This window comes from Lontra canadensis, unplaced genomic scaffold, assembly GCF_010015895.1.
Source record: "Lontra canadensis isolate GAN:19392208 unplaced genomic scaffold, GSC_riverotter_1.0 scaffold23, whole genome shotgun sequence".
NCBI classification, from domain to species: domain Eukaryota; kingdom Metazoa; phylum Chordata; class Mammalia; order Carnivora; family Mustelidae; genus Lontra; species Lontra canadensis.
The window spans coordinates 16,063,901-16,089,272 of record NW_022631017.1 but is presented as its reverse complement, the minus strand read 5'-3'; the positions used below and the strand labels follow the sequence as shown (position 1 = coordinate 16,089,272).

General features: G+C 35.1%; 1 protein-coding gene across 4 annotated transcripts in view; it reads left to right on the top strand.

The window, feature by feature from the left end:
• TBC1D32 (TBC1 domain family member 32) overlaps positions 1 to 25,372 on the top strand; it is a 231,951-nt gene that overhangs the window by 167,815 nt on the left and 38,764 nt on the right. For 3 of the 4 annotated variants that reach the window (XM_032862420.1, XM_032862421.1, XM_032862423.1), the window contains 2 exons: positions 10,846 to 10,971; positions 16,685 to 16,768. In XM_032862420.1, coding sequence (XP_032718311.1) covers positions 10,846 to 10,971; positions 16,685 to 16,768 — 210 coding nt within the window. Of the gene's footprint in view, positions 1 to 10,845; positions 10,972 to 16,684; positions 16,769 to 17,494; positions 17,688 to 25,372 lie in introns of those variants that run through there. The other variant, XM_032862422.1, reaches the window with a different exon arrangement.

Sequence of the window (25,372 nt, the reverse complement as noted above, 5' to 3'; positions counted from 1 at the left end):
TTAGTTGCATCCCTGGTCTCCACCCACTAGATACTAGTAGAACTCTCTCTGTACTCCCCACTCCTAGGTATGACAATCAGAAATGTCTGTAAAGACTGCCGAACTAACTCCGGGAGAGCAAAACATAGTCCCCTTGAGAACAGCTACCAAAGATTAGTTTTTCCTATACTTGCAGTTCATACAAATAGAATCATATAGGAAACTTTGTGCCTGGTTTCTTTCTCTCAGCATAATGGTTTTGAGATGCATCCAAGTTGGCTCCTGTACCATTTGCTATCTCTTTTTACCAAATGGGGTTCCAGTATCAATAAAGTGCAATTTGGTTAAATTGTACCAAAACGTTTGGTTCTGTTCATATATTTTTTTAATACTTAAAGACTTAAAAAAAAGCTGCTTTAACATATTTGCTAATCATATCACTCTAGTCCTTTCTGGATCTATTAGCTGATTTATCTACTGGTTGTGAGCCACGTTTTTCCCCTTTCTCATGTTAGTGATTTCTTTATTGAATATCAGATGTCATTCGTTTTACATTGTTGAGTGGGGGATTTTGTTTTTCTTTAGTAATGGACATGTTTTTGGAGTGCTGTCAAGTTATTCATGGATCAGCTTGATCCTTCAGGGCTTTCATTTTTTGGTTATGGTGGTGTAGAGTTGCCTCTATTGTTAATTTAACTCTATTACTAAGGTGTTACTTTTCTGATACCTTTATGGACTACCTGGTAGTTAAAGGACTCTTCACTCTGGAACTTGGACATCAGCTAGCACTAAGTGTATTCTGGGAATTGTTCATTTTACAAGCTCCAAACTTTTTTTTTGCCCAACCTTGTGGATTTTCATTCTTTATTTGCTTAGCTGATTATTTTGCAATCAGCTTGACAAGGACTTACATAGATTTTTGTAGTTCTTTGCTCTGCTCTTCCTTTTCAGTATTACGATCCCCAAATTTTAGCCTCCTTCATCTCTGAAATTTGACTTCTGTCTCTTCAACTCTGCAAGACCTCCGTAGCATCATCCTCCTTCCTGCATAGTGATCTTGAAATTGCCTTCAAGAAAAAGGCCAGTTGTAAAGTTCACCACATTAGTTTTCCTTTTCTCAGGAAAAATAGTTCTGTGTACTGCCTGATGCCTAATATTTGGAAACAGTTGTTTGTTATATTTTACTCAGTTTTCAGGTTATTTACAGCAGGACAGCAAGACTTCCTAGTACCTGCATTGTGGCCAGAAGCAAAACTCTGGGTTTTAATTCTTTTGTGTTATTATAAACATAGAAATTTTGGGAAAACATCAGATTCATATTTGCTTTACTCACACAGTTACTACTTTACTGTGTTCCTATAGTACCATTCCTGTGATTCCATTTCCTCTTGCCTCATTCTCTGTGTCCAAGGGCCTTTGCTGGTCCAACACCATTGGCCTCTCTCTGAACTTGCCCACTTATTCTGCACAAAGGTAGGCAGAATGTTTGGTGGGGTAGCTTGGGAGAAGGTTGGAAAATCTTGGATTAACCTACTTGTGTAGGCTGTACTTTCAAGTTAGCCTATCTTTAGGTTATGCAGAGACCTTTAGTTGTCTATCATTGTCTGTGATTAAATAGGTTAGTTCTGTTTAGGGGAGACATTTGGAAGTCTATGTGGCAGCGGATCCAAGTAATGGTATCTACTTTAGCTGTTTCAGTATTAACAGATTTCTTGGACGCCATTCATCTTCTCCTGTCTACTACTTGGTCCCAGATTTGGAGGGGGAGATAAAGAAATCATTGTTCCCCTCAAACCTAAATATCCCAGATATACATACTTTAAAATTAGTATTAGATCACTAAATATTTTTAAGTGTGAGGCATGCAAATTGAAAAGCTCACACTCTCATTGACTGGGGAAATGTAACCAGATTATATATAAAGGCTACCAAGTTGTCTCTAGCAGTCTTTGTAGTCACTCTGTCTCTGGCTCAGCCTAATTTCTAATTTTGAGGTGAATTGGACCCTTGAGCCCCTCCACCAGCTGGTAGATTCACATGCATACCACATCTGCTGCTTTAGTACTGTTTACAATTGTGGAGCCTTGTGCTCTTTTTCTTAGGATGAGATGATGAAAAAGCAAAACAGAATAGCAAATGTGGAAGGAATAGGAGGGCAAGAGGAGGGGGTAGGGCAGGAGGGAAGAGGGAATGGATAATACAGGATTTCTTCAATAGCAGGTAATTTATGAAAGAACTACATGGGCATCTTCTACTTGAAGGAGGTAGTAGTAGTTATAAAATGTTATACATGGATAGAAAAGATATAGAGGAGGAAGCAGATGAAAAACGCATTTGTCTTTGCAATCATATGCCACTAGTGATTCTTATTAGGCTTTAGGTAGTTCGTTCTTAGAAAATAAGTAATGTAGATATTCTAAATAGAAACTATAAAAAATTACTTTAATGCTGTTGAATTAAGTCTTTTACCTAATTCATATTAAGGTGCATTTAACATTATAATTTTGTTATTAATAACATAATTTTCAACAAAATTATCAGCTTTGGTATTTCTTGGGTTTAGGTTAAAGGTTTTGAGAGTTTTCTTTTTTTTAATTTTTTATAAACATATAATATATTTTTATCCCCAGGGGTACAGGTCTGTGAATCGCCAGGTTTACACACTTCACAGCACTCACTATAGCACATACCCTTCCCAATGTCCATAACCCACCCCCCTCTCCCAAACCCCCTCCCCCCATCAACCCTCAGTTTGTTTGGTGAGATTAAGAGTCATTTATGGTTTGTCTCCCTCCCAATACCATCTTGTTTCATTTACTCTTCTCCTACCCCCTTAACCCCCCATGTTGCATCTCCTCTCTCTCATATCAGGGAGATCATATGATAGTTGTCTTTCTCCGATTGACTTATTTCGCTAAGCATGATACCCTCTAGTTCCATCCGCGTTGTCGCAAATGGCAAGATTTCATTTCTTTTTATGGCTCCATTGTGTATATATACCACATCTTCTTGATCCATTCATCTGTTGATGGACATCTGGGTTCTTTCCATAGTTTGGCTATTGTAGACATTGCTGCTATAAACATTCGGGTGCACGTGCCCCTTCGGATCACTACGTTTGTATCTTTAGGGTAAATACCCAGTAGTGCAATTGCCGGGTCATAGGGTAGTTCTATTTTCAACATTTTGAGGAACCTCCATGCTGTTTTCCAGAGTGGTTGCACCAGCTTGCATTCCCACCAACAGTGTAGGAGGGTTCCCCTTTCTCCACATCCTCGCCAGCATCTGTCATTTCCTGACTTGTTAATTTTAGCCATTCTGACTGGTGTGAGGTGATATCTCATTGTGGTTTTGATTTGTATTTCCCTGATGCCGAGTGATATGGAGCACTTTTTCATGTGTCTGTTGGCCATCTGGATGTCTTCTTTGCAGAAATGTCTGTTCATGTCTTCTGCCCATTTCTTGATGGGATTATTTGTTCTTTGGGTGTTGAGTTTGCTAAGTTCTTTATAGATTCTGGACACTAGCCCTTTATCTGATATGTCGTTTGCAAATATCTTCTCCCATTCTGTCAGTTGTCTTTTGGTTTTGTTAACTGTTTCCTTTGCTGTACAAAAGCTTTTGATCTTGATAAAATCCCAATAGTTCATTTTTGCCCTTGCTTCCCTTGCCTTTGGCGATGTTCCTAGGAAGATGTTGCTGCAGCTGAGGTCAAAGAGGTTGCTGCCTGTGTTCTCCTCAAGGATTTTGATGGATTCCTTTCTCACATTGAGGTCCTTCATCCATTTTGAGTCTATTTTCGTGTGTGGTGTAAGGAAATGGTCCAATTTCATTTTTCTGCATGTGTCTGTCCAATTTTCCCAACACCATTTATTGAAGAGGCTGTCTTTTTTCCATTGGACATTCTTTCCTGCTTTGTCAAAGATTAGTTGACCATAGAGTTGAGGGTCTATTTCTGGGCTCTCTATTCTGTTCCATTGATCTATGTGTCTGTTTTTGTGCCAGTACCATACTGTCTTGATGATGACAGCTTCGTAATAGAGCTTGAAGTCTGGAATTGTGATGCCACCAACTTTGGCTTTGTTTTTCAATATTCCTATGGCTATTCGAGGTCTTTTCTGGTTCCATATAAATTTTAGGATTATTTGTTCCATTTCTTTGAAAAAAATGGATGGTGCTTTGATAGGAATTGCATTAAATGTGTAGATTCCTTTAGGTAGCATAGACATTTTCACAATATTTATTCTTCCAATCCAGGAGCATGGAACGTTTTTCCATTTCTTTGTGTCTTCCTCAATTTCTTTCATGAGTACTTTATAGTTTTCTGAGTATAGATTCTTAGCCTCTTTGGTTAGGTTTATTCCTAGGTATCTTATAGTTTTGGGTGCAATTGTAAATGGGATTGACTCCTTAATTTCTCTTTCTTCTGTCTTGTTGTTGGTGTAGAGAAATGCAACTGATTTCTGTGCATTGATTTTATATCCTGACACTTTACTGAATTCCTGTACAAGTTCTAGCAGTTTTGGAGTGTAGTCTTTTGGGTTTTCACATACAGTACCATATCATCTGCAAAGAGTGAGAGTTTGACTTCTTCTTTGCCGATTTGGATGCCTTTAATTTCCTTTTGTTGTCTGATTGCTGAGGCTAGAACTTCTAGTACTATGTTGAATAGCAGTGGTGATAATGGACATCCCTGCCGTATTCCTGACCTTAGTGGAAAAGCTTTCAGTTTTTCTCCATTGAGAATGATATTTGCGGTGGGTTTTTCATAGATGGCTTTGATAATATTGAGGTATGTACCCTCTATCCCTACACTTTGAAGAGTTTTGATCAGGAAGGGATGCTGTACTTTGTCAAATACTTTTTCAGCATCTATGGATAGTATCATATGCTTCTTGTTCTTTCTTTTATTAATGTGTTATATCACATTGATTGATTTGCGGATGTTGAACCAACCTTGCAGCCCTGGAATAAATCCCACTTGGTCGTGGTGAATAATCCTTTAAATGTACTGTTGAATCCTATTGGCTAGTATTTTGGTGAGAATTTTTGGATCTGTGTTCATCAAGGATATTGGTCTGTAGTTCTCTTTTTTGATGGGATCCTTGTCTGGTTTTGGGGTCAAGGTGATGCTGGCCTCATAAAAGGAGTTTGGAAGTTTTCCTTCCATTTCTATTTTTTGGAACAGTTTCAGGAGAATAGGAATTAGTTCTTCTTTAAATGTTTGGTAGAATTCCCCCGGGAAGCCGTCTGGCCCTGGGCTTTTGTTTGTTTGGAGATTTTTAATGACTGTTTCAATCTCCTTAGTGGTTATGGGTCTGTTCAGGCTTTCTGTTTCTTCCTGGTTCAGTTGTGGTAGTTTATACGTCTCTAGGAATGCATCCATTTCTTCTAGATTGTCAAATTTGTTGGCATAGAGTTGCCTTTAATATGTTCTTATAATTGTCTGTATTTCTTTGGTGTTAGTTGTGATCTCTCCTCTTTCATCCATGATTTTATTTATTTGGGTCCTTTCTCTTTTCTTTTTGATAAGTCTGGCCAGGGGTTTATCAATCTTATTAATTCTTTCAAAGACCCAGCTCCTAGTTTCGTTGATTTGTTCTATTGTTTTTTTGGTTTTATTTCATTGATTTCTGCTCTGATCTTTATGATTTCTCTTCTCCTGCTGGGTTTAGGGTTTCTTTCTTGTTCTTTCTCCAGCTCTTTTAGGTGTAGGGTTAGGTTGTATACCTGCGACTTTTCTTGTTTCTTGAGAAAGGCTTGTACCGCTATATATTTTCCTCTCAGGACTGCCTTTGTTGTGTCCCACAGATTTTGAACCGTTGTGTTTTCATTATCATTTGTTTCCATGAATTTTTTCAATTCTTCTTTAATTTCCTGGTTGACCCATTCATTCTTTAGAAGGATGCTGTTTAGTCTCCATGTATTTGGGTTCTTTCCAAATTTCCTCTTGTGATTGAGTTCTAGCTTTAGAGCATTGTGGTCTGAAAATATGCAGGGAATGATCCCAATCTTTTGATACCGGTTGAGACCTGATTTAGGACCAAGGATGTGATCTATTCTGGAGAATGTTCCATGTGCACTAGAGAAGAATGTGTATTCTGTTGCTTTGGGATGAAATGTTCTGAATATACCTGTCATGTCCATCTGGTCCAGTGTGTCACTTAAGGTCTTTATTTCCTTGTTGATCTTTTGCTTGGATGATCTGTCCATTTCAGTGAGAGGAGTGTTAAAGTCCCCTACGATTATTGTATTATTGTTGATGTGTTTCTTTGATTTTGTTAATTGGTTTATATAGTTGGCTGCTCCCACATTAGGGGCATAGATATTTAAAATTGTTAGGTCTTTTTGTTGGACAGATCCTTTGAGTATGATATAGTGTCCTTCCTCGTCTCTTATTATAGTCTTTGGCTTAAAATCTAATTGATCTGGTATAAGGATTGCCACTCCTGCTTTCTTCTGATGTCCATTAACATGGTAAATTATTTTCCACTCCCTCCCTTTAAATCTGTAGGTGTCTTCGGGTTTAAAATGAGTTTCTTGTAGGCAACATATATATGGATTTTGTTTTTTTATCCATTCTGATACCCTGTGTCTTTTGATTGGGGCATTTAGCCCATTAACATTTAGGGTAACTATTGAGAGATATGAATTTAGTGCCATTGTATTGCCTGTAAGGTGACTATTACTGTATATTGTCTCTCTTCCTTTCTGATCTACTACTTTTAGGCTCTCTCTTTGTTTAGAGGACCCCTTTCAATATTTCCTGTAGAGCTGGTTTGGTGTTTGCAAATTCTTTCAGTTTTTGTTTGTCCTGGAAGCTTTTAATCTCTCCTTCTATTCTCAATGATAGCCTAGCTGGATACAGTATTCTTGGCTGCATGTTTTTCTCATTTATTGCCCTGAATATATCATGCCAGCTCTTTCTGGCCTGCCAGGTCTCTGTGGATAAGTCTGTTGCCAATCTAATATTTTTACCATTGTATGTTACAGACTTCTTTTCCTGGGCTGCTTTCAGGATTTTCTCTTTGTCACTAAGACTTGTAAATTTTACTATTAGGTGACAGGGTGTGGACCTATTCTTATTGATTTTGAGGGGGGGTTCTCTGAACCTCCTGGACTTTGTTGCTTCTTCCCTTTGCCATATTGGGGAAATTCTCTCCCAAAATTCTCTCCAATATACCTTCTGCTCCCTTCTCTCTTTCTTCTTCTGGAATCTCAATTATTCTAATGTTGTTTCGTCTTATGGTGTCACTTATCTCTCGAATTCTCTCCTCGTGGTGCAGTAGCTGTTTGTCCCTCTTTTGCTTAGCTTCTTTATTCTCTGTCATTTGGTCTTCTATATTGCTAATTCTTTCTTCTGCCTCATTTATCCTAGCAGTGAGAGCCTCCATTTTTGATTGCACCTCATTAATATCTTTTTTGATTTCAACTTGGTTAGATTTTAGTTCTTTTATTTCTCCATAAAGGGCTTTTATATCTCCTGAGAGGGTTTCTCTAATATCTTCCATGCCTTTTTCAAGCCCGGCTAGAACCTTGAGAATCGTCATTCTGAACTCTAGATCTGACATATTACCACTGTCTGTATTGATTAGGTCCCTAGCCTTTGGTACTGCCTCTTGTTCTTTTTTTTTGTGGTGAATTTTTCCTCCTTGTCATTTTGTCCAGATAAGAGTATATGAAGGAGCAAGTAAAATACTAAAAGGGTGGCAATAACCCCAGGAAAATATGCTTTAACCAAATCAGAAGAGATCCCAAATCGTGAGGGGGGAGAAAGGGGATAAAAAGAGGTTCGGAAAGAAAAAAAAATTAAAAAAAAAGAAAACAAAAAATATAAAAAAGAAAAAAATATATATATATATATTAGATAAACTAGTTTAAAAACGTTAAAAAAGAAAAGGGTAAAAGTTAAAAAAAGTTTGGCAGAAGAAGAGAAAAAAAATTGAAAAAGAAAAAAAAAAATTAACTGCAAGGCTAAAGAATCATGGGGAGAAAGCCATGAGTTCCGTGCTTTGCTTTCTCCTCCTGTGGAATTCCGCTGCTCTCCTTGGTATTGAAACTGCACTCCTTGGTATGTGAACTTGGTCCTGGCTGGGTTTCTTGTTGATCTTCTGGGGGAGGGGCCTGTTGTAGTGATTCTCAAGTGTCTTTGCCCCAGGCGGAGTTGCACCGCCCTTACCAGGGGCCGGGCTGAGTAATCCGCTGGGGTTTTCTTTCGGGAGCTTTTGTTCCCTGAGCGCTTTCAGTAGAGTTCGGGAGGACGGGAATGAAGATGGCGGCCTCCCAGTCTCTGGCCGGAGGAGCCGAGAGCCCGGGGCCGCACTCCTCAGTGCGCCCTCAGAGAACAGCACTCGATTACTCCCGTCACCCTGGCCTCCGGCCGCGCTCTGAGCTGACCGAGTCTGCGGTTCAAGGTAAACCCGAGCTGTGAGCTCACTCCTCGGCTCTGTCTTTGCAGCTGGCTTCCCCGTTCTAATACCTGTAAGCTCTGCGACACTCAGACACCCCCGATCCTTCTGTGACCCTGTGGGACCTGAGGCCACGCTGACCCCGTGTGGGCTTCACCCTGGTTAAGCCTCTGGAGAGATGTCCCTCAGCGGAACAGACTTTTTAAAAGTCCTGATTTGTGCTTTGTTGCTCTGCTGCTTTCTGGGAGCCGGCCCCTCCCCCCGTGGTCTATCTTCCCGTCCCTTTGGATTCACTTCTCTGCCAGTCCTGCCTTTCAGAAAGTGGTTGATTTTCTGTTTCTAGAATTGCTGTTCTTCTTCTCTTCGATCTCCCATTGGATTTGTAGGTGTTTGCAATCTTTAGATAAGCTATCTAGCTGATCTCCTGCAACCTGAAGCAGTCTCAGCCTGCTACTTCTCCACCATCTTGACTCCTCGGTTTTGAGAGTTTTTATTAAAAAGAATAATTTTCTCCTTTGACTTAATAACGTTAATTTTTCTCTAGTTATTGCTTCTGATTGATGCTATTTATGAAATGTTACAGGATCACTTGGTCTTAATATTCAAAGAGAATATATTAGAACTGAATATCTGAATTACAGATTCTTTCAATAACACAATTCATTCTGGGTCATATGTATACTTGTGTGAGTATGCATATGTTTGAATATATTTATTTGTATACTCGTGTTTGTATAAAAGACTATGTAGCTTTGATGAGAGGTGGCCTTTTTTTTGTGACCTACGTGTGAAATAGGGACATATTTAAATAAATTATGATTTATATACTTAAACATATTATTTTAGATATCATCACCATGAGGACTGTGTGATTGAAACTCTCTCCTAATATTACATTTACCACTCATATCTTCCTGGTAGGATTTATCAGCTGAAAGAGAGCTTTGGCAGATATATTCTGTAGTGTTAGTGTTCCCAGACACATCATTGGGCAGGGGCATCAGGACTTTGACCCTTTATTTTATTTTAATTAATTAATTTTTTAAAATATTATTTATTTATTTGTCAGAGAGAGTGAGCACAGGCAGTCAGAGTGGCAGGCAGAGGCAGAGGGGGAAGCAGGCTCCCCGCTGAGCAAGGAGCCCGATGTGGGACTTGATCCTAAGATGCTGGGATCATGACCTGAGCTGAAGGCTGCCGCTTAACCAACTGAGCCACCCAGATGTCCCTGACCCTTTATTTTAAAAGGCTCTTTTTCCTTTTTGATTCTAAAATCTCTTTCAAGGAAAGTGTTTAAAGGTATGAGTTTATGTGACTACCTATACCTGTATGCTTCTATATCCCTTTTTTAAGGACACCTGCATCCTTTTTAATATATTATTTATAGATATTTTCTAATATAAAATTTCATGGGAATGATACTAAAATGGAAGATGGAAAAATCTCATGGGAATTAAATTAAAGTTAAAATGGAAAAATAAAATTAGATGTAAGTTGCTGTGTATTCATGAAATTGCTTAGAAAGAGGTTATATTTATTTTATTATTTTATTATTTTTTTAAAGATTTTATTTATTTATTTGACAGACAGAGATCACAAGTAGGCTGAGAGGCAGGCAGAGAGAGAGAGAGGAGGAAGCAGGCTCTGTGCCAAGCAGAGAACCTGACATGGGGCTTGATCCCAGGACTCCGGGATCATGACCCAAGCCGAAGGCAGAGGCTTTAACTCACTGAGCCACCCAGGCGCCCCAAGAAGTTACATTTTAGCCATACTCTTTCAGCACCACTCGTTTTTGGTATAATTTTATGCAAGAAGTGGAAATAAATAATTGACTAGAAATTTTCTGTGCTTATGTTTTCTTTTTGGTTTAAAGAAGTGAATAAAATTGTGTCTGAATGTGCATAAGAGTATAATTCATGTCAATCTGTATATTGAAATCTTACGTCTATCACATCTGTTATTTGATGTCTGTTACTTCAGATATCAGTAATGAATCATGTTCATATAAGAAGAACATTCAAGAATTATAGTTATAGGGGTGCCTGGGTGGTTCAGTGGGTTAAAGCCTCTGCCTTCAGCTCAGGTCATGATGCCAGGGTCCTGGGATCAAGCCCCACATTGGGCTTTCTGCTCAGCAGGGAGCCTGCTTCCTCCTCTCTCTGCGTGCTTCTCTGCCTACTTGTGATCTCTGTCAAATAAATAAATAAAATCTTTAAAAAAAAAAAGAATTATAGTTATAAGTCAATCCATTTTGTGAGCTTTTAATGAATTCATTTTATAGGCTTTTTATAAGTATAATTGATGGCATAAGACGTAATTATAGAAAAATGTATTTTCTTTTGAAAGCCAAATACTATTTCTAGAATTTGTAATTATTTACACATTTAACATTAATACTTATTTTTCAGTGTTTTTAGCATCTCGTTATAATAATATAACATGCCATGTTTCTTATTAGACAATGATCTTGCCAAACTTCTGTTATGCTTCAAAATGTCTGATAAACAAACTGAGTGGATAGAAAACTGCCGAAGACAATTTTGCAAAATGATGAAGGCCAGACCTGATATAATCAGTGGAAGTAGTAAGTATGTTTTTTTAATTTTTGGGGTGTTTTTGTTATGAAAATTGTATTAATGAAAGCTGTATTTCCTAAACATTAGTGTTGACATGTCTGGAGTACATAATACTGATCCCAGAAGTCCATTGACTTCTGAGAAACTTATGACCCTAGAAAACAAAAATTACAATTTAAGATTCAGGGAAGTGGGGGGCCAGAGGGAAGGCGAAAAAGAGGCCCATTGACTTTCACCCCTTCATGACAATAAAATTTTAGGCAGCATAAAAACTGCCAAAAAATACTGAAATCTGAGAAATTACTAAACTTTTTTTTTAAATCAGTTGGAAGACCGCTGCCTTAACTAGGTATTTGCTCAGTTTCACCAGCTTTCACTTGAATATACCATACTGCTATATTTTTGGAAACTTTATAAACTTTTTAATTGACACATATTTTGAAACTGCCACATCTAGCCAAGTAAATTTAGTCACTCTTAAGGAAACTGAAATTTTATTTGGGGGGAATAGCTTTGTTTCCTAAACTAGGAAATAAATTATTTTATATTCAAGTATTTACATGTGCATTTTCTAAAAATTATCATTTATAAATTAGCATTATTTTGAATAAAGATCTAAGAAAAAGGTTCTAATGGAAATATAAGGTAGTTTTTTTGAAAACTAAAATTGTCAATTTCATTAGCCATATTTATAGTTTTCATATTTATATTATTTGTTATAAAATTAAATGTTGGAAATAAAAATGTTTATATTTTGTTGTTGGAGAAATTATATGATCTGAGACTAGTGATATAATCTATGAGCAGCTCAGAGATGAATTCCCTAGATTTTCTTTTTGCCTCCTATATCCTAGAATGAGTGATTAAGAATGCCATTAGATGCAGGATAAAAAGGTGGGGGACAATAAATGCCTACTCTCTCTAGCAAAAGGACCAGGAAAGGGGTAGCTATCAAGACACATTTTTGTAGGAAGTGACCACTTTAATCCAGCCAGACATCACAGAAAATCCTGCTAGCAAGACTTGGGCATAGCCTGGACTTCCCTCCTTACTTGTCAGTAATGGGAATGGGACACCCTTGCTGCTCCTTGCTAGGATTATAGCAGAGGAGACTTAGAAAGTTAAGGAGTTTCATTATCACTCAGTGTTAACAGGCCCAAACTTCCACCTTTCCCTCCACACATGTATTTGTCTCACACCTGCAACAAATTTAAAATTAGAAAGTAATAAGCAAAGAAATAAAATCCAAAAGGAAATTTTAGAAGTGAAAATACTATCACCAAAATAAAAAGCTAAATGAATTGGTCCAACAATAAAATGGATAGAGGGAAGAATTGGTGACTTGAAGATATCAGCAGAGAGGAAATAGACTGAAAAACAAAACAAAACAAAAAATTAATAGAGCTGCAGAGACCTGTGGAACCATAACAAAAGGTCTAACATTTGTGTGGTTGGAGACCTGGAAAGAGATTAGGACTATAAATGTCTTTGAAGAAACATAGCTTAAAATTTTCCAAATTTATCAAGAAACCTAAATCTAAATCTATGGATTCAAGAACCACAAACAGGATAAACCCAAAGAAATCCACACCAAGATGAAATATAGTCAAACTTCTAAAAATTAAAGACAAAAAGTCTTGAAAGCAGAGAAGAAACAACATACCTACAGGGGAGAATCAGTATCACTGGCCATGGACTTCTCACCAGAAAAGATGGAGGACAGAGGAAGTGGCATGACATTCATACGCTGAAAGAAAGAACTGTTAACCTGAATTCTCTATGCATTGAAAATAGTCTTCAGGAACAGAAAATCAAGATATTCTCAGATGAACAATTTGTCAACTGCAGACCTATCCTAAATGAAGGGATAAAGGAAGTTCTCTATCTCTGTACTATCCTCACAACTTCATGAGATTCTGTAATTATACAAAAGAAGTCTTCTTAAAAAATGTAGAGGAAAGTGAATGTAAACTACTTGAGATCATTGAGAAAAATAATCTGAATATGCTCATAATAATTTGTATAAAAAGTGGATATGGTTGGGTGCAGTAAGATTGTAAACTGCCTGAAACCTATGAGCATAGTGTTAACTTCATGGGGTAGGGAGATGACGGCCATGATTTACTTCTTGAATAAGCAAGTGTTCAAGGAACAACCTCTGGTGGTTACATGCAAGAAGGGTTGATTGGGAAAAAATTGGGTCTCTAGTGTAATTATCTTATGATTTGATGATACGCTAAAATGATCAAAGATAAAGAATTAAAAAGGAATGAATCCAGGAGAAACTTTGCATGTTTACAAACACCGTGCTGCCTTAGTTTTGGAACCAGCTTTGTTGTGATAGCAGTGCCAAGGGAGAAAGCAGTTATACCCAAGTATCCCTGAACAATCTGTCCTCAGTTTTTCCTCATTAGATAAACCCATGCCCCTTTGTAGTGTATATGCGTACACACACACACACACACACACACACACACATACCTTACACATTTTGTTTTTATAATAAAGTCTGTGTCATAGCCCCATGGAATAAGTATGTTTAAAAGAGGGTGGCTTATAATCTAAAATCCTTTCTAGAAATTCCAGGTCTATCATTTGAAATAAAAAGATCCACTTAAGATTTTAACAAAAAATATTTTAAAAATTTTTTTAAGAAAAAAGTATTTTATAGTTTACTTTCTGAACAATAATATTAAAAAATAATTTGTGTTTAAAGTTAAGTGTTTCATGATATGAACTAATTTCCTTGAATTATAGATGATGAAATTTTCAGTGAATTGACAAGTGGTTAGTCATACTGAGATAAAGAGCCATTCCAGGAATTACGAAAGTTCAGCTACACTTATGTGTGATTAGTTAGATGTGCCAATGAGATTTTAGCCACAGGTTCAACTACCACATATAGATCAGTTTTTATTATTATTCTATGATTATAGCCTATTCCTCAAAATATTTGGAAGTGCATAGTGCTGTTCATAGGGTTCCAGGGCAGAATGAATCTATTGGAATCAGTAGAAATCCAGGACCTTCTCCGGATAGTTTGGTGATATAATTTTTGCCTATGACAGTGTGGAAGTAGTTTGTCCAAAAGCCTCCAGTGTATGTATCTAATAGCATAATTTGGCATTTCAAGATCAGTACTTGCCAGAAAATAGTGTGCTTTGCAAAGTCTGTGATTAGTCTGATAACTCTTAAGTTTCAAATCATATTGTGTTTAGCTCCACAGATGTGATAGTTTTCCCAATTCACTGAAGTGTGTTTAGGTATCTGTCTGATGGCTAGACCCAGTTCTGGGCATAGGATTCAAAGAATTGCTTAGCAGTATGCTGTGACCTTTCCCATTAACTTAGGTACTTTATTTCAGTGCATAGCATGTAACAACCATACGGTTGTGCTAAAATGAGAATAATTATAATGTTACATGGATATTTCCATTTAAAGTAAACTTTTTATATAACCTTTGTTACTAATGTGTATCTCACATTTTAGTCATATTTAATTCAGAATGATTTTCTAAAAATCATTGAGATGTTCTTAAATTGTGATCTCAAAAGACTATATATTTTTTATTTAAATTCACTTAACATATACTGTATTATTTCAAGGGTACAGGTCTGTAATTCACGAGTCTTATATAATACCCAGTGCTCATCGTAACATATGCCCTCCCCAGTTTCCATCGTCCCATTATTCTTTCCCCTCATTCCTGCCCCCCTGCCAGCAACCCTCAAGTTTGTTTCCTAAAATTAAGTCTCTTATGTTCTGTCTCCCTCTCCGGTTTCGTCTTGTTTCATTTCTTTTTCTCTGTATTAAATGACTTATAAACAAACCCATGGAGGTAGAAAGCTCTCACCTAAGGGTTATTTATGTATAGATTCGTGGATTAAAAACTTTGAAAGATTTTTCTGTGAGTGAGAGAATTTATCCTTATGCATGTGAAGATAGAAGAGGTAAACAACTCTAAGTTTAAATAATTGACAATACTGGTGCCCTTTCTGACCCTCAACTACTATATTCTTATTCCTTTTAATACTTATTTTAATTTGAAGTCAGAATATGAATAGAGTTCAGTGATTAAAAAATTTTTTTTATCTTAAGCCATTAAAATACTGTGGTATGTAGCTTGTCAGAGCTACAATTGTTGGAAAGCACATGTTATTCCTGTTTGATTTTACATTTTTTACGTGTTCAACACTAATTTCTTTATGACTTATGTGCTTAAAATGCACTTGGATATGAAAAAAGGGTCCATTTAGTTAATATAGTTATTATAGATTATATTATATAGATTATATGTATATTATTCTGATTATTATATATTATATATTATACATAATATAATATAATATATAATATAGTAATTATATTATTTATATATATTATATATTATATAGTGCATAATACATATTATATATAATATATAGTTAATATAGATCAGTCAATAAAATATATAAAATATATACTGTATATGCATATATGTTTTTTACTTCATAGATACATTTCTTTACAAAAAAACAATTCTGGATACTATATTAAGTATAACTCAATTGATTATATACATTTTGAGAGTAATACAACTGATTATATACATTTTGAGAGTAATATATGCAAATATATTTATATATATTTGATATATATATATACATACACACACATTTGAGAGTAATATATGCAAATATATACAACTGATTATGTACATTTTGAGAGTAATATATGCAGTCATAGTGGCATCATCTATATGGCATTATCAGTCCAGTCCAGGAAAGAATCATTTGTCCCTTCTAAACCAGATAGAGAAAAGCTTACTTTTTTTTTTTTTTTGATACAGTTCTTTATTGTTTCACTGATAGAAAGGCATCTTTTCCAACTTTTTAAAAAAATTAATGAACTCTATTTTTTAGAGCAATTTCAGATTTACTGCAAAATTGAGCAGAAAGTACACAGAGTTCCCATATATGTTCTATGCCTTACACATGCACAACCTCACTATAAACATCTCACATCAGGTGATACACTTGTTACAATCAATGTACCTACATTGACACATCATTATCATCCAAAGTCCATAGTTTACTTTAGGGTTCACTCTTGGTGTTTGCACATTCTATCAGTTTTGACAAAAGTATAATGGAAAAATCTATACACCATTGTTGTGTCATAGAAAAGAGTGTCACTGCCCTAAAAATCCTGTGTTCTGCCTTTGCATCCTTCCCTCCACCCACCTACTGACAAGTTTACTTATGATCCAGTTGCCTCGAACAGATACAAAGTTGCAAAGTGTATAAAACATATTAGTATGTCCTGTCTTGAAAGGGACGGGAGTTGTTATGCCTTGATTGTGGTCTTGGAGTTCAGAAAATTTTTTTCTGTATGTGTGAATAATGATGATAAGATATTATAGCCTAATTAGTGATGATTTTCTTTCTGTATCAAAATCATTTAGCAAATTCTGAAGTAATCCTTTGAGAATCTAAAGATAACAGATGATTCTTTTCCAGTTTTACATTGAATAGGTTCTCAGTGAAGCAATTAAAATTTAATTTACATGAGAAACATTGTTATGAATATTAAAGTGGTATGTGTTTTGAATTGGACCCTCTTAAGAGTGTAACTGTGAAGAAGTTCAGCTGACTTTTATCTACTAGTCTGTGACTTTAAAGATACATTATCATGTATTATTCTTGACCTTTAATATCCTAATTTTTCTCTTGTTAATTACAGCTTTACAGGAATTGCTTGAAAAATTTGTGCTTCATCTCTCCGAAAACCTCTCTGAATGCTACTTCCCCTCAGTGGAATATACAGGTATGTTTTGAGCATCTTGAATTTTGAAAAACAATTATCTAAAAAATAGTATTTCATAGAGCTGTCTAATTAGATTAAAAATATGCACAAGGTTTCTCATCTTAAAAATTTCTCACTTTGTGCTTTGTACAGTATAAATATCTTTCAATATCTTTTGTGCAAATAGTTGGGTTTTCTTGTAACCTGCTAACTCCTTTTGACCTCTTTTTTTCCTGTCTACCCATCAAAAGTTGTTTTTCATTAAGGCAGTGTCTTCCTCTCTCTCTATCCACTATCCTCTAGGATCTCATTTGTTTGTATTATTTTACCTACCTCATATATTGATAACTTCAAAATTCACATCTTCTATTCAGAGATCTACTATAAGCTTCACTGCTTAATAGGTAAACATCACCTGGATGTGCTGCAGAAACCCTCAAACTTGAAATGTCCAGTAGGGCCCTCACCTCATCATACCTTATTAACGTATATCCTTTTCCTACATTATCTGTTTTGGTGGGCAATACAGTCATCTACTGTCCATCTAAACTGGAAACTGAAAAATGATCTAAGTCCATATTTTCTTCTCAATTACCAAACTATGTTAATTCTGTGTTCTTAATAGATCTCAAATTTATCTACTTAATTGATCTCTTCTTTGTTCAAGCCACCATTACTTCTTGCCTAGGGTATTACAACAGCCTCTTTTCCTGGTGTCGCTGATTAGAATCTGATTTCTTTTCAAAGGTATTCTTTATGCTGCTCTCAAAGTGATCTTTGAAGTACAAATGTGACCTACTCATTCCTCTACCCCTTGGAAGATCCCCATTGACCACTGCATAAAATCTAAACTTCTTTCCATGATACCCAAAGCCTTACATTTTTTTCCCTTTTCTTTTTCTCTGGCATCGTATCTTTCTCTCCATGCCTTCTGTTTATTTTTCAGGAATACTATAAACATTAGCAGGACTGCCAGCTTCTCCTTTCCCCCACCCAAAGACACATTCATTTATGAAATGCATATAGAATTTTTATAAGCATTTAGACACAGCAATAAATAAAAGAGGGAAAAGATTTTGCTTTCTTATGGGAAGACAGACAATCTTTAGTAGATCAAATAGTATGGTGGTGAATGAGAAATGCCAAGAAGGAAAGAGGGCTAGGGAGTTCTAGCTTGGGATGGGGGTTACATTATTAAATCGTGTTCAGACTAGCAGAGTTGGGAGAAAGATATGTAGATGTTTTCAGGAGAGGAAATTCCAGCTGTTGACCGGGAAAGAGACAAGTATGGCTGAACATGAGTATGTAAGAAGCATTGTCGGTATTGAAGTCAGAGAGGGAAGGATGATAGAGGGTTTTTAAAAGTCACTGCAGGGTCTTGAACATAGCCACACAAGGCTGTGATTTACATTTTTACAAAAAGATTGCTGTCGCAGCTATGTTGAGCAAAGATTGAAGGGAGGAAGAGGGCTAAGGCAGGGAGATGAAGTAGGAAGCTATTAAGATCCACATGAAAAGTGGTAATGGTTTGGATGTGGATGTCAGTGGGAGATAGTATTTGGATTCTGGGTATATTTTGATGATTGAGCCAACAGAATTGAGTAACAGATTGACAATGGCATGTGAGAGGAAGAAGGAATCAAAGAAGACTCCAAGTTATTGATCCAAGCCACTGGAAGGATTAAATTATCATACACTGAGATGAAGAAGAATGAGGGAAAAAATAAGTTGGAGAGAGGAGGTGAAGAGCTTGCTTTTATGTTATGTTTCAGATACTTGATATATATTTAAATGAACGTATTTTTAATACATTGGATATTTGAATCTGGAATTTAGGGGAAAGGTGTTGGCTGGAAATATATATTGCTAAATCATCAGCTTAGTGTATAAAGCCAATATGCATCTCTGTCATGTCTTTCTCATATTCTGACTTAATGTCTAATTCTTCATGTGACAGTAAACTCTTGTACCATAGTTTTTATGTCTTATCTGTCACATCCTCTGCAACTAGAATGACAGTGTTAAGAAATATTTGACAAATAAAAGAAAGAATAGCTAAAAGAATGAAGGAGAGAGGACTTTATAAACAGTGCCAATCAGTTTGTCTTAATTCTAACAGGCAATAGAGTAAACCCTCTGAGATTTCTGAGCAGAAGCTTTACTTGACTCATCTGTACTTTAGGAAGATTATTTTAGTGACCGTGTAAAGGATGAACTAGAGTGCAGAACTGAAATCTGCCAGAAGTGAGTCTCCAGGCATGAGGGTCAGTAAAGTAGAGAAGTAGCAGAGACTTATGAAAATAATCAAGGGATATTATTCCTCTTCCTTTTAAGGGTAATATGACTTCTCTGTTTGCTGAAGAAATCCTCATTTAAATATTTATTCAAGTTAGACACTATACATCATATTTCCTTAAAAAGAAAAATATATGCTTCCAGTCTGGCCCAGCCTATCCTTCTGGTCCTATTACTCACCACTGATCAAAGGCCCCCTGTGCATTCATGCCACTGAAACTTTGCTCCTCCTGTTCCTTCTAGATGAGCTTTTCTTCCCCCATATGATAATGTAAAACTTAACTGTAAAGTTGCACCTAAAATGTTCACTTCCCTCTTACTCCGAAGTAGATATTCCTCTTCTCTGCTCATTATATTCACTTTAAACTACCATTTTGATATTTATTATATTGTATGTGGCTAGTTCAAATTATTCCATTAGGTCTCAAACTCCTTTGTACCTTCGGTATAGTATTTGATATGTCTTTATTGAATTAAATATATAAACTGTAACATCAGCATCTGTATTCACACCAATACATTTGTGTAATAATTCTAAATATATTGATATTTACAAATACACATATGAACATATACCTAATTATTTACATAGCCCCTTTAATGCAAATTTGGCAAAGGGATAAAAGAGAACTTAAGAAAATGAGAACAAAGAAATGAGAAGAAAATGTAAGGTAGCATGAAATAGGGATTAAGGTAGGTGAAAGCAGTTGATACCTATTGAGTACCTCTTGCGAGTTAAATAGTGTGCCGAAGTACATAATGTGTATTATATTATTCAACCCTATAACTGCTCTTTGTAGTAGGCATAATCATCACTTTTAAAATCAGGAGACTGAGGTACAGAGGAAAGAAAACAGACATTGTGAGGAGAGTTTCGAAGAAAAACATTTGTGAAGAAAATTATAACTTTATGAATTAACCTGAAAATGTATATGAAGAGATACAGGGATGAATGGTCAAGTCTATGAGTATGAAAGGAAATAAGAAGTGATAATTTTGGAGATTTACATGGCCAGAGGGGGTATCTCCCTAGTCTTCACTATAATCTCCAATTTCTATAGCTCTCCTTGGCACATTGTTATATTGTATCATATTTTCTGTAGATAATCTGAAATTAACATTATGTTGTATATATAATCTAAATATTCAACAAGACTAATTGTTCAGTGTATATATTCAGTGCCCTTTGTAGAATTTCTAAATTATGATGTGGGAGATCTCAGATGTTGGCTCTTTTGAATGTATTATCTAGGCAGATAAACCCCAAATGTGAATTTAAATTCTTTAAAGGCTCTAACTGAATAGCTCTCCACTGGAATTTTAGAGTACAGCCAAAAATAAAAGTCACTTCCTGTTTGATTGTATAATATATGTTATTATGATATGGTCAACTTGTTGTTAATATCATTTTCTTCCCATGGCTTTAGATATCCTCACCTTTCACCCCTTTTTTGTGGGGGGGAGGCTGATGCAACAATGATTTCCGATTGTAAAATTTCACTGTATTTACTTTAAATAAATAAAAACCATGTTTTTTTATAAAAAAGAAAATGCTGGATGGATATATTCAATATTTTTTCATGTTTCTTGAAATGAGAAATTGATTGTCTTTTTAAAAATGACAGCTTGCTTAAACCCTAAGGTAGCTGAAATTAGAATAACACAATCATCCATCTGTTGTTAGTACCCTCAGGATTCCAATCTATTATAAAATTTGAAGATCTGGAAAAATCAAATTAGTTTAGCTGTTTATCCCCTTAAAGAAAGAGGAATGAACAAAGTTCTGCACATTTGCAGTTTGTAAATCTATACAAGTATCTTTCCAAGTCTTAACCGATGTTAATTTTTTGTTGGTTCATTTCCCTGGAATGAGTTGGGGATTTTGTTATCCTAATGTAATTGCTTCTTTAAATGATAAACTAAGTACTCCTTTAAAGGTAGGAAATATTTTTAATGTTTTATCTTTATGTTGCTAATCAAGCAGTTGGAAAGAAATCAGAAAATTTTGTATTGTTTCACCTTTTGATTATTAAAATACTTTTTGAACTTAATATATATTGTCAAAAATCTTTTATACTTTTTTGGATATTCAGCAAATATGCTCTTTGCCACCTTCCATTTATGGAGCATGTTTGTGAGTATGCTTAATAATAGCAAGGAAGTATATAATATGAATTAATTACGATATCCTCAAGTAGGGGAAATAGTGCATCCACCTAAAATGATGAATTAAATAAATTGCAACAACTAGTTAAATAAAATAAAGAAAACTGATATTTTTCAGCTGGCTACTTTATTTTCAGGCAGTGTGCCTTTAAGTATAGTATTTGTACTGGGTTGTTGTCAAATGAGGGGTTTTGTTTCAAGTGTCATAGGTGTTTAGTGGAAAGAGCAACCAATGTTGACTAGTGCCATTGTGAAAGACAAGAGGAAGAAGCAATACTGGAGCAAGAGGAGTGGCGCTAGTATGGCTAAAACAAAAAGTAGGAGAGGAGGAGTCTTGCAGGAAAGGGTAATAGCATAAAGACATGGAAAGAAATCCTTTTTTCTAAATAATGCCGACTATACCAATTAGGGGCTGACACTCTTACAGTAACTTGGCCACAAGAAATTGAATTTTATGTCCATATGAGTTCAATAGTTATAACCCTGTGGATTATATAGTTATAATATGTGGATAGTTATAACCCTGTGTTTAAAGAGAAGCAACAGAATCTGCCAACCAACTCTGGGAAAGGAAGGAGGTAGGAGAGAGTGTACTGACTGGTTGACTTCTTTGGGTGGTGAGAGTTCTTTGACTTTAGAACAGTTACAGCAGGACTTCAGAAGAATCAGTAAACAGCCAAGCAGTAACTGCTTTTCTAACCATGGAAATGTATTCCAGTGGAGAAATTCTTTGCTCTTCTGAAAATTAATTTTTTTCCACACCATTAGCCAAGTGCCAGGCAGAATAGATTTCATTTCTTCTACTGCTCTATGTGCTAGCTTTGCGAACCAAAAATAGAACAGAATGCATTACTAGAGTGAGCAATTTCAGTCAATATTAAGTCAATTTTTCCAACTCATTTTCTTCTGAGACCATTATATTTACAATTACTTGGATTGGTTATTTCAAATAGTTAATGCTTTGATTGAATTAGACATTAAGTAGGGTAAGTATGATGGTACAGGCGTCATTGTTTGTTTGACTTTTTATCAGCAACTTGTTATACTTTTCATAGTGACTCCAGGGAGTAGGAGTTATATCATCCATTTATTACTTAATTTCAATGTACAGAATATATATTTTAAGTTCCTATCTATTCCATCTCCAACTTGCTCCACTTCATATGCAGTGCAACTTCTTGTTCATTCATTTTTGCATTTATGTATTCATTCATTCAGTGTTTGTTAAGCACCTATTATGTATCTTACACATAGATGTGCACATTTCAGTGAGTCACTGGTTACCAGTGAAGACATCCATTTTTATCACTGAGTTTTATGTATTTTATCCCATCAGTTTTATTTCTGAAGATTTTAATTACTGCTTCACAAGTTGTATTTAGTCCAGATTGTATATAACAAAAGATTATTTCACTGAACTTTTGTAGTCAAAGATCTGTTTCTGTTTGTCAAGTTGTCATATATCAAACACAAATTTAAAATTGAAGTGTCTCTTTTAATAAAATATATAGTAAATAGAAAACTATTTTCTGATTTCTTCATTCCTGCTTGGAAACCTTTTTTTCAAATGGGTTTTATTCATACTACTGTCCCTATATCTATCGAATATTAGGGTTTTTTTTGAGTGGGTATTTGATGTTTGTTCTGGTATACTTAATATCCCCATATATTCTCACTAAAAAGTGATTTAACCACTTTTTGAAGATTTTTGAAGATTTAACTACTACATTCTTTAAAGTGAAATTTGTGAAATGGAGTATTACTCTCTGATTTTAACTATATCTAAACTTTTATTCTTTAAATGTGGATCTCAAGTTCAGTGCAGAAGAAATAAGCTGTAGAGGTCTTTAAAAATACAAATGACTGTATATTCACCCTCAGCAATCACATCAGCAGTATGGAGTGAAGTGTGTTTGTCTTTACTTTTAAAAAAACTCAAGAGAATTTTGAAGTACAGCAGTAATTGGGAACATTATCTGTTGAAATGTGCAGATTTAAGTTTCTACTCTGAATATACAGAAACATAAGCTTTTAGAGAGAGAATAGATCTGGGAAATTATTTGTACAATCCTAGAAAAGTTCAAAGGGCTCCTCATACGACAGCTAGACCACTTTGGAATGACTCTTTCCTTCCATAGGAAAGAAGTAAGAACCTGAATCATACAGCATTTGAGTGGCATAATCCTTTTGGGCAACTACTCTCACCTTGATCCTTAACTATTCCATTCTTTATTGATAGAGAGGTCAGCATCTTGTCCTAGAAGCCACCGTGATGTATAGGATACAGTGGCATCAGGGACACTCATTATTAGCACCATTAGCCAACTGCACACTCCTCCTACTGTAAAGATACTTAGCTGTGTCATACTTTGCAGAAGAGGAACATTAGTATTACAAGTGCCAGATCAATGTATTAATGAAGATAAATATTTCTCATGTTTAATAATCCAGTTTTATATGTACTAGAATTCAAAGTGTTATCATCTAATCGAAGTTAAAACTGTTCTGGTAATAGTTTATAAAAATCAATCTTTTATATAAGTACAGAGAAGTGGAATTCATGGATCAGAGAATAGAAGTATGTTTAATTTTATGAAAAATTGCCAAACCATTTTCCAAAATAGTTGTACCATTTTACACTCTTAGCAGCATCATATGACAGTTCCAGTTCTTCCTTTTTCTTACCGTATTTTCCATCTTAAATTTTAGCCATTTCAGTACATGTATAGTAGTATCTCCATGTTATTTTAATTTGCATTTTCCTGATGATGAATGATGCTGAACACTTCTTTTGAGATGTCTGTGCAAGTATTTTGTTTCTCACTCACCCCCCATCATTTCTATATGGGTTTCATGACTTTTTAATGTTTGAATTATGGGTGGTAGTTATATAATGATTATGGATTCAATCTCTTGTCCAATTTATACTGCATATATTTTCTTCCATTATGTGGCTTGTCTAGTTATTTTCTTAATGTCTCTTGATGAAATTTTGATGAAATCCAGTTTGTCAACTTTTCTTTTTTTCTTCTCTGGTCCGTACTTTCAGGGTTTTATTCAGAAAAATCTTTACCTACATCAAGACCATAAAGATAGTTTTTTATACTTAATACTTTGCCTTTTACCTACAGATCTGTAATCGATTTTGAATATTTTATGTGTGAGGTAAGGGTTTACATCTTTTTCCCCAGATATCTACTTGTTCCAGAACAATTGTTTGAAAAGCTTTCTTACCGCATTGAATTGCTTTTATATTTTGTCAAAACTTAATTGAGTATATAAGTAAGAATATACAACTTGTTCTTATTCTTAGGAGAAAAGTTCTACATTGATTTTTGAATGTCAAACCAACTTTGCATTCACAGATGAATTCCTCTTGATCATGATACTTCATCCTTTTAATATATTACTGAATTTGAAAGGCTAATATTTTAAAATATTCTAATTATATTCATGTGCAATATTGGTCATTAGTTTTCTTTTAATGTCTTTGAATTATTTGGTGATCATGGTTATTTTGTGCTTACAAGTGGGCAAGATTGTTATTATTTTACTTATTTGATTGAATTCACTAGTGGACACCATTTGGGTCTGAGTTTTCTTCATGGTCTGCTTTTTAAATATTAATTCAGTTTCATTAATAAATGTAAGACTTCAGATTTTCTATTTCTTCTTGGGTCTGTAGGATCTATGGTGATATTTTCTCTTTTATTCTTGATACTGACAATTTGTGTTTTCTCTTTCTCCTTTTTCTTTATAGCCAGGTAGAGATTTGTCAATATTATTGGTCTTTTCAAAGAATCAACATTTGGTTTTATTGATATCCTCTGTACTTTTTTTTCTATTTTATTGGTTTCTATTGTGTTTTATTTCATTTTTTTGCTGACTTTAGGTTTAATTTCCTCTTCTTTTTCTAGCCTCTGTGATGGAAGCTTAGATCATTGACTTTAAACCTTTATTCTTTTCTAATATAAGTATATAGAACTATAAAGTTTCCCCTAAGCAATGCTTTAGTTGCCTCCCAACGCATGTTTAGAAATGTCTTAATTACCATTTCATTAAAAATATTTTCTAATTTAGCTTGCTAGCTTGCTTTGACCTTGATTAATTTGCAGTGTGTTGCTTAACTTTCAAGAATTTGGAGATTTTCCAGGTATCTTTTTG